We start from the raw sequence: 10,535 nt of genomic DNA, 5'->3' as shown, positions 1-10,535 counted from the left end.
GATAATCTAATACGAAGTATGGATGAAAAAATTGGCAAATTACACATTTTTGTGATGAGAAACTATGTTTGTTACAACAAGCCATTAGTACTTGTGGAGTTAAATCAGCAGCCTGCATCCCCTTGAACTGCTCAGACTGTGGTATAAAGGGATTTTGATTTTTAAGCCCCAGCTGATGGCCCTTTAATTTTAAGTCACGTGGGGCAGGGCCTTGGAGCTTGCTTCCAGGAAAGGCATTCTGTCCCTTTTCTGGAAGTTTCTTGTAAAGTCTCTAAATAGCATCTGCAGGTGTGGCTGCTCTGCTTCACTATGGACTTCAACAAAATAAGCGAGTCAGAGTATTCTGAAGAATATTCTTTAAAAGAAAATGATTCATTCAAAGCCACCTGTTCCCTCCTTTGGACTGTTATTCAAGACAGAAAGGCCTAGACTGCCTTTCTTTGCAAGATCCCAATGCCCAGAACAGGGCCTTCCTCTCAGTAAATATTTGCAAATGGATGAGTGGGTTATAGGTGACTGTATGACTCATATAACTTCATATGACTGTCGTTCGAAAACACTTTCTTCATTAGAATGTTTAAGTGTATAGTCTCAATAAATCCATTAATTAAAAATTATCATGTCCTTAAGAGGTAGAAAGAGTTAATATATATAATTCTCTAGTTTCTCTTTCATATATCTGTACATAGAATCCCATTTAAATAAGAGAGATTGTATGTAAAAAGATTCTAAAATAGTGGTCCACAGGTTACAGTTTCTAGAAATAATTATTACATTTATTTTTTGAGACAGGGTCTCTGTTGCCCAGGCTGAAGTGTAGTGGCGTGATTATGACTCACTGCTGCCTCGACCTCTGTGGCTCAAGTGATCCTCCCACCTCAGCCTCTGAAGTTGCTGAGACTGCAGGCATGTGGCACCATGCCCAGCTAATTTTTGTGTTTTTCGTAGAGATGGGATTGGATCATGTTGCCCAGGCTGGTCTTGAATTCCTGGGCTCAAGCAGTCCTCCCACCTCTGCCTTCCAAAGTGCTGATATTACAGGCATGAGCCGCCATGCCCAGAATTATTGCATTTAATACCAAAAAATTAAGTAATTATACATGCCTTTTAAAGTTAAACAGAATGGGAGTTTTGCTGCTATTCTGACTTAGAGCTTTGAAAGAAAGAAAATAAAATCTAACGATAGGAAGTTGTGCATCACTGAGACATTTATTAAAGAAAACAAAACTTCCTGTTTTCTCATTTGTCACTCAGTTACTAAACATCTTTAGAGAAGTTAAGTTGCTGTTGTAGCTAGTTTATTATTGGGTCAGTTACTTTCCCATGGACTCAGCAGAAGTTCCAACTTGCTTTTGCCATTGACCAGGAAAAGTTACAAAAGTCTTGACTTTAATTAATCAGAACTGGTCTGGCTAGAATCAGCCTGCTCTGTAAAAGAAGAGACTGTGGTTTGGCCCATTTCCCAAGTGGGGAACCTCTGCTAGGTCTGGCAGACATGGAGGCAGGGAGGGAATCTCCCCTTCCTGGGATAGTATTCTGACCCACCGCATGTCCCCAAATGCTCCTGATAAAGCAAGCCACCATTGCTTGTCATAACTACATATTGGGGACAGGCGCACTGAGGCTTGTATCATCAGTAGCTAAACCCCAGGATAGACAGGAGGAAGGTAGTTCCAGCTCCTGAGCCCAATGGCTATTTTAGGTGAGGACTGAGGGCCTCCTCCTTCACTCTGAACTTCCCCAACTGTGCATTTCTGGCTAAGGTGAAATACTATCTCCTTCTCTTTTCAAATTATGAAGGAGTGTGTTTATTTTGGAGGGAGTTGATGAAACAATCAGGGAAAATGTGTCTTTTTCTTTTTTTTTGAGATGGAGTCTTGCTCTGTCGCCCCATCTAGAGTGCCATGGTGTGACTACGGCCCAGTGCAGCCTTGAGTTTCGAGGCTCAAGTGATCCTCCTACCTCAGCTTCCTGAGCAGCTGGGACCACGATTGCATGCCACCATCCCTGGCTAATTTCTTTTTAATTTTTTATAGAGACAGGGTCTCCCTATGTTGCCCAGGCTGGTCTTGAACTACCGGGTTCAAGCAATCCTCTCTCCTCAGTCACCCAAAGTGCTGGGATTACAGGCTTGAGCCACCACGCCTGGCTGCAAATATTTTGAATATGACAAATGTTGCTGGGTTTGCACTGCATGAGGAATGATGCCACGACTTCAGAACAGCCTCTTGTGAGCATAACATTCTTTCAAAGACCTTGCCTCCTCCCCTTCTTACACAGGGTGTTGCAGAAAAAGGCATTGGTATGTTTACTGCACACCTGAGAAAACTGGGGCTCAGGGAAAGTCACGTGACCTGCCCATGAGTGCCCAAGGAAATCTGGCAGGGTGAGCTCCTATCCAGCCCACCTCTGACCATACGGCCTGTATCACAATGAAGAGTGCTTTGGTTTTTTTATTTTTATTTTTTTCAAGAGTTGCCCTGATGCTTGATTCTCCTTTCTACTCATTAAGAAAAGCAACAGAAAGGAAAAAAAAAAAAAAAAAACAATGAAAAAGAAAGAAAATCCTCACAACGGAGGGCAAGTCTCAACGTGCCAGTCACGAGTGCTCCTGGCATATGTCTGTTCCCTTGTCCTTTCGACCTCCTGATCCTGAGCCTCAGCATGGTTAAGACAATTACCCGACTTGTTCCTTCCTGTTTCCTCTCTCCCTGTTTGCCTGTAAGAGCCACTTACAAAAGTAATTTGAGTTTCCATGAAAGAGAATTTGAAAGGCTGTTTTCAGTTTATGCTCAGAAGACAGTATGAGAGTTTGCCAATGATTGGATCATCTGAAAAAGTTCTTTCCGCCGGGCGCGGTGGCTCAAGCCTGTAATCCCAGCACTTTGGGAGGCCGAGAAGGGCGGATCATGAGGTCAGGAGATCGAGACCATACTGGCTAACCCAGTGAAACCCCGTCTCTACTAAAAAATACAAAAAAACTAGCCGGGCGCGCTGGCAGGCGCCTGTAGTCCCAGCTACTCTGGAGGCTGAGGCAGGAGAATGGCGTAAACCCGGAGGCGGAGCTTGCAGTGAGCTGAGATCCGGCCACTGCACTCCAGCCTGGGCAACAGAGCGAGACTCCGTCTCAAAAAAAAAAAAAAAAAGTTCTTTCCAAATTTTCAAATATTCAAATGTGGCTGAGAAGAACACCAACGTTCTGAGCGCGGAGATTTAAATGTGAAGAACAATGTGTTAGCCCAGCTTCATTCTCATTCATCACACCACTTTTAACCAACCCTTGGGTGCATCGTGCTGTGTGCTGAAGTGAATTTCTCTGCTATGTTTCTTGATGTCTCAAGAAAAGCCAGAAGCCACAGCTGGCTCAGCTGTCTACACTCTTCTGTGGCAGAACTGGCCCAGGTTCCCCAGCCCTGCTCAGACCACACAGAAGATACTAGACAGGATTTAGAGGGCTGTGGGGCGTTTGATGAACTATTCATTGTACATTTTTTACATTATGCCATTAAAATTAGAAATATAAAATACAAAGTACTGTATATGAGCATAGATACTTAATATTAAGTTTATATTACACTTCCAAATAACATTTTTCAATGTTTATAATTACTTATTTTGCTCATAGCGACGAGCATACCTTTCTATATTGGGGTGTTTTTTTTTTGTTTGAACTAGTCACCATCAGGTCCTGATCCAGACTTTAATGATCAGTTCTTCAAATTCTTGCTACTTACCATCAATAAGAAACTGTTTGTACAAGTAGGGGATACATCTTTTTAATTTATTATTTATTTATTTATTTATTTATTTATTTATTTTTGTTGAGACGGAGTCTCGCTTTGTCGCCCAGGCTGGAGTGCAGTGGCGCAATCTCAGCTCACTGCAAGCTCCGCCTCCCGAGTTCACGCCATTCTCCTGCCTCAGCCTCCCGAGTAACTGGGACTACAGGCGCCCGCCACCTCGCACGGCTAGTTTTTTGTATTTTTTAGTAGAGACGGGGTTTCACTGGGTTAGCCAGGATGGTCTTGATCTCCTGACCTCGTGATCCGCCCATCTCGGCCTCCCAAAGTGGTGGGATTACAGGCTTGAGCCACCGTGCCCAGCCAATCTTTTTTATTTTTTAAGGACAATTCAAAATTTTTCAACAGTATAAGTAATCTTTATAGGAGCTACAGCTTGTTTTATTTCATGAATAAAATGTAATGGTGGCATTTTACAGATTCTTTTCAAACCCTCAGAACTTTTTTTTTAATTTAATTGTTTAGAGACACAGTCTCGCTCTGTCATCCAGGCTAGAGTGCAGTGGCACAATGATATCTCATTGTAACCTCAAACTCCTGGGCTCCAGTGATTCTCCTGCCTCAGCCTGCAGAGTAGCTAGGACTGCAGGCACGCATCACCATTTCTGGCTACTTTTTTTCTTGTAGATATAGGGTCTCACTATGTTGTCCAGGCTGGTCTTGAACTCCTGGGCTCGAGTGATCCTCCTGCCTTGCCTCCTGAAGTGTTGGGATTACAGGTGTGAATTCCCACATCTGGACAGAACTTTTTCATATGGAGCATTTCACAGTAACAGAGGAGCCGGCTCACCCTGGAGATTGGGTGCCTGGGTGGGCAGCTGGGACCAGAACCTGGGTGAGAGCCACACTGTTGGACCCCATGTAGATTCCGAGTCTTGAAGGCTGTGGGAGAGGCCTGGGTGAGGCTGCTCACTGGTGGGGAGTAAACGGGCCTGAAGATGCCAGTGGCCTGCTCAGCTGCCCTGAAGGCTGGGAAATCAACAATTCAACTGACTGCATCAGTCTGCTGCCCTGACTAGCAGCATGTTAGCCTCTTCCTGCCTCAGTCTGCCCATCTGTGAAGTGGAGAGAGTAGTAGTACCTATCTGGTGGGGTTGTTATAAACATTAAATGAGTGCCAATGCCTGGCACAGAATAAGTGATACATGTTTATTAAATAAAGTACAAAGGTTGAGAAGCTCTGGAGTAGATCTCTAATGTGGTCTGGATCTGTGTCCTCACCCAAATTTCTTGTTCAGTTGTAATCTCCAGTGCTGAAGGTGGGGCCTGGAGGGAGGTGATTGGATCATGGGGGTGGATTTCTCATGAATGATTTAGCATCAACCCCTTGGTGCTGTTCTCATGATAGTGAGTGAGTTCTCGTGAGATCTGGTCGTTGAGAAGTGTGTAGTATCTCCCCTTTTCCTCTTGCTCCTGCTCCTGCATGTGAGACATCTGCCCCCCTTTTGCCTTCTGCCATGATGGGAAGCTTCCTGAGGTCTCCCCAGAAGCTGAGCAGATGCCAGCACCGTGCCTCCTATATGACCTGCAGAATCGTGAGCCAATTAAACTTCTTTATAAATTACACAGTCCCAAGTATTTCTTTATAGCAATGCAAGAATGGACTAATACAACCCCCAAATCACATTCATAGAACTAACCAGAATCAGATGTTCTAAATTCTGGCTCCCCCACTGTTTAGATGTGGGCTGCAAGCAGGGTTATTCAGCCTCTCTAAGCCTGGATTTCTTGGCTCATACATGATGATGGCACTGGTACCCATGTTATAATGACATAAAGATTAAATAGGACGGTTCACATAAAGTTCCTGAAAAATAACAAGTATTCTACAAATGATGGCTATTACGAAGTGGCAGAGGCAGGACGTGAGCTCAGCTCTGCCCTGCCCCACTCCCATGCCTACCTCCCATGAGCTACGCCTCCCAAACAGAGAAGTGCTTCACCTGCCAGATTCTCTTCTTCAGCTGATTTTAAATCTTTCCATTCAGATTTGTATTTTTCAATCCTTTAATATTTTTTGTTCCTTATCTACAGACCCTGGTGTGGTTTTACCATATCTCTAGAAAGCAATGCCAAGAATGGTCAGAGCAATTGCCCCAAGAGCCAGGCATTAAGAGAATTCCATTGCAAAGGCCACCGCCGACCGCTGTCTTTCAAGTCAAGTAAGTTCAACATATCCTTCCTTATTCATATTTTATTAGGAAGCCATATCAGAAAATTAATCCGTTATAAAACTTTAAACATTGAATGAATCATTCTCATCAAATACATCAAGACCAGAAGCTAAGTTAAACATGGCATTTCATTTTACAAATATTTTTACATTTCATAGTCATGAAAAAGAAAAGAACTTGAAAAAGCAACTTCAGCTCTGTACAAATGTTACTATCAAGGAGCGGCTGAAGCTTCATTTTAAGATATGCAAGATAAGTGAAATAAGTAATGTTTTATTAAAATATCCTTGTCTTTTTCCATGATATACACATATTTTTTTTCTCTTTAAATAAATATATATTATGTATTTTTAATGACAGCTTACTTGACAACATTCATCTGGTGCTTTGGGGCCATGGAGTTCACTTGGTAAGGAAGACAAATACCAAAAACATCAGATACAACTGGATTCTCCTAGAGCAGAAGAACTGGCTTGAGTTTTGGAATGTCTCCCCGCACCTCTCCTCACATCAGGACTTCTGAGCTTTCTGAGGAGTCGTCAGCAAACAAAAGTTCATCAGGCAGTGAGCTTCCCAAGGGCAGCGTGCTCGAGTGGGACCAGGGGACCCCATTCCTAACAAGTCTCTCACCGGGTAAAACACTGTTCTTTTCAGCTGTGACTGCAGCAGAGGCGGCAGAAGTCACATCTTCCCATTCCTCACTGCCCCCATTCAGGATGTACCGTCCTTCATGAGGTTTGCTGTCATGAATTTCTGCTGTGACCACGCTGATGGCAGCGTGGGGACTGCAGGAGGCAATTATAGAGTCAGGGTCAATGTTCAAGTCCAGTGGAGCAAGCGTGGAGCCCTCGGCCAGGCCCTCAGAGCTCTCCAGCAACTGTGTGTTGATGTAAATGACGTCTGCTTGGTTCCGAACGTCGGGCAAACTTTCTAAGAGTTTTTCTAGCTGCAGCCTCAATACTGAAAAGGTGGGGCGGTCCAGGGGATCGGTTCTCCAGCAAGAGTACATTATTTCATACCTGAAAGTTAAAAAGAAGTGGATTATCTCCCAGCACAGCACCCATCTCTTCGTGCAATCCATGCCTTTGTTTTTACAGAATCTTTATCATATTTTAATCAGCATTCATTCTACTTTTTATAAAAATTATTGAGACTTTTTTGGTGGCCTCATATTTATACAACTTTTGTAAATCTTCCATGGTATTTGACAAAAAAGTGACTCTCTTCCTAGGAAGAGAGCACATATGTGGCAATTATATCTAACTTTGCAGACAAGGAGTATTTAGGTCTCTTTCTTTATATAGTGGCTGGCAAACTATGGCTCACGAACCAAATCCACCCCACTGTCTGCTTTGTAAATAAAGTTTTATTGGAACACGGCTATCCTTATTTGTTTACACATTGTCTATGACTTCTTATGTCACAATGGCAGAGCTGAGCAGGTGCTAAAAGGCCTGCAAAGCCAAAAACATTTGCTATTTGGCACTTTATAGGAAAAGCTTGCTGACCGCTGTCCTATGCCATCAAACTGAGTTGTTACCAGGACAGCTGAGTTAGTTGGGGCCCTGGGGCTAGGGCTAAGAAGGTCAGGAGTAGGGGTAAGGGCAGGGGGTGGTTGTGTGCTGTGTATCACTCCATCTAGTCTTCTCAACAACCCTGTTATTGTCACTTTGTAATAAAGGTGACAGTGGGCTCAGGGACATTACAGAACGTGCCATGGCCATGTGGGTAGCCAGGGGTTCAGATTCAGATTGGACAACTCCTGCATCCAAGTGCCCCTCACAACCCCCTCCACTTTGTTTTATAGAGGACAACTCTCTTCTGGGTGGTTTTTTCATCCCAGTGTCTAATATAGTCAATAATTCCAATGGAGGGACATTTAATGGAGCACAGTAAGACAGATGACAAAGAGCAATCAATAGGCTGAGATGAAGAGTAAGTTATACCATCATTTCATTAAAAATGTTTCTTTTCTTAAAATTGATAGACCAATATGGGACACACACACATATATGGCATATATATACACACACACATATATATATGGCATATATATATACACACACACACATATACGGTACATATATATACACATACACATATATGGCATATATATATACACACACATATGCGATGCATATATATACACATACACATATATGGCATATATATATACACACACACATATATATATGCATGCCAATTAATATGCCTGGCCCTGAAATGTGAGGACTATCAATTATAATATATACATATACATATAGATATACACACACACACATATATATGCATGCCAATTAATATGCCTGGCCCTGAAATGTCAGGACTATCAATTATAATATATACATATACATATAGATATACACACACACATACACATACATGCCAATTTATGTGCCTGGCCCTGAAATGTGTGTGTGTGTACACATATATATATGTATGTGTGTGTGTGTATATATGTGTATATATATAAATGTGTATATATATATATGCACACACATGCACATATATAATTTTTAAAAAATATATATATATATATATTTTTAATAAGACAAAGTCTTGCTATTTTGCCCCGGCTGGTTGAGAACCCCTGAACTCCTGGGCTCAAGTGATCTTCTGCCTCAGCCTCCAGAGTAGCTGGAATTACAGGTGCACACCAGCATGCCTAGGCATCATTTCATTTTGATTCCTTTCTGTTTTGAGAAACTGATAATTCATATGTCACTGGACAAAAAAATGACCCAAATTTAAATCATCTGACCCATGCAATAAATGACTGGCATCTCATGAACAGAAATATGCAATTTCCATATTGACATTTAGTTACAGCCTAGAGAACCTTTGGTGAATTCTACGAACATGGTACTTCACACACAACATGCAGCTCTCATTCACGTAGATGTTTAATATCTTTTCATCTGTCCACTGGACCAGCCTTTATCAACACTTGCACATGCATCCGGAAGGTGGAGGCTGGCAAAGTGCCATGCATGTAAAGAGCTTAATCCTGAATGTAGGCCTAGACAATGGCACGGCGCACTTCCCTGCCTCACAATCCTTGTTCTCATCTCAGGCTTGGGGGTTCTTTCTTGTTTCCCTGTCTTACCTTCTTTAGATGGTCACTTAGACTTGACAGACAGTTTCTGTTTTTATTTTTGAGGTTTTCAGGCATAAGTCAATTTGCATGACTCCGTTTTCCACAGAGCCTCCTTGATCGTTTGCCATCTGAGATGAGCTTTGAGACATTCTGTTCTTGGGGACATAATCTCCTTTTCATTATTTCATCAAGAGGCTGTGGTATTTAACTTACTTTCATTTATTTCATGTCTTAGGAGAAAGTGTTTAAATAATTTATCTTTATTTCCAAGTAGAATAGTATCAATATCACTTTGAAACTTCTTTTCCTTTTATATTCAATATCTTATCAAATGTATAAAAATATAAATATGACTTTTAAAGACACGGTGAACATGTATGCTGTCTAACCTACTCCCACAAAAGGGCAATTTCATAGTAGTAGACCAAGGAGATTAACAAGAAGCTCCCATCTGGTAAGTAATAGGAAGGCTGTGATATTTAGTGATTTAGATTTTATAAAATTGTATGGATGGAAAGAAAAATAAGTTTGGTAATTGTTTTTGTAAATGGTTATTTGTATTTTTCTGTTGAGATTTTATAAAAGATGTGATCATATAGGTTGCCAGGGGCTGTGAGGAGGAAAGAATGGGATTAGTTTAATGGGTAGAGAGTTTCAGTTTTACAAGATAAGAAGAGTTTTGGAGATAGATGGTGGTGATGGTTATACAACAGTGTGAATGTACTTCACGCCACTGAGCTGTACACACTGGTTAAGAGAGTCCATTTTGTTATGTATATTTTATCACAATTAAATGCAATCATGTGAATTTACAAAATTTGTAAATGTATGACTTTACTCATATTTTTCAAGCACCTGCTTTGCTCCTGGCCCTGAGGACGGCCGAGTGCAGGGTTGCAATTCTGCACAGGGAAATGATGCCCGTCTCCTATCAGCTGTGCTTCCACTGTGCTAGCCAGTATCTACCCAGCTCTGCTACTCAGCCCACCGTGACTCCCACCTTGTCCCTTCTCCAGATCTCAGATGCCTCAGGTGGCAGTGGAGGGAGGGATAGGTCAATGGATAGAAGAGGGTTTCTGAGATGGAGAAGGTGGGTGTAAGCTGGGGTCCTTGGGGCAGACAGGCAGCAGGCAAGAGGCAGGGCCAGCTCTGTGCCAGCCAACATGCCAGGTCCTGGGTGCCAGGATGAATAAGAGTATGAGGGCAATGCTAGGCTGGTCATGTGTGTGAAGCGCGAGGGTGGTGCTGGGATGGGCACTAGGTGAGTCCTGGAGAGGAGCCCCTGAGTCTGCGCAACTGCAGCTTCACGGTGGCTAATGCAGGTGGAACATGACCAGCAAGTGCCAGCTGTGTGTGGGCTGATGGGCCCTAACCGTTTACTCCTCACTGTAGCCCCACGAAGGAAGAGATGCAGTTCCACTCACAGACAGGGCAGCTGAGGCCTGGAGAGGAGAGGAACTGACT

The 10,535-nt window shown here is 42.6% G+C and overlaps 1 protein-coding gene and 1 long non-coding RNA gene across 4 annotated transcripts in view; one reads left to right on the top strand and one right to left on the bottom strand.

Moving 5' to 3' along the window:
* The first annotated feature begins 3,850 nt into the window (after positions 1 to 3,850).
* Positions 3,851 to 7,355, top strand: LOC144333705 (uncharacterized). Its single transcript, XR_013402647.1, has 2 exons — positions 3,851 to 5,962; positions 6,335 to 7,355. It is a non-coding gene; the product is annotated as an uncharacterized LOC144333705 (long non-coding RNA).
* Positions 5,980 to 10,535, bottom strand: part of MERTK (MER proto-oncogene, tyrosine kinase) — a 133,659-nt gene continuing 129,103 nt past the window's right edge. For all 3 annotated transcript variants that reach the window (XM_001086951.5, XM_077959003.1, XM_077959004.1), the window contains one exon: positions 5,980 to 6,993. In XM_001086951.5, coding sequence (XP_001086951.3) covers positions 6,480 to 6,993 — 514 coding nt within the window. In that variant the 3' untranslated portion in view covers positions 5,980 to 6,479. The remainder of the gene's footprint in view (positions 6,994 to 10,535) is intronic.

Source organism: Macaca mulatta, chromosome 13, assembly GCF_049350105.2.
Source record: "Macaca mulatta isolate MMU2019108-1 chromosome 13, T2T-MMU8v2.0, whole genome shotgun sequence".
Classification (NCBI taxonomy): domain Eukaryota; kingdom Metazoa; phylum Chordata; class Mammalia; order Primates; family Cercopithecidae; genus Macaca; species Macaca mulatta.
The sequence above is the reverse complement of the archived record's forward strand: the minus strand, read 5'-3'. Positions and strand labels throughout refer to the sequence as shown.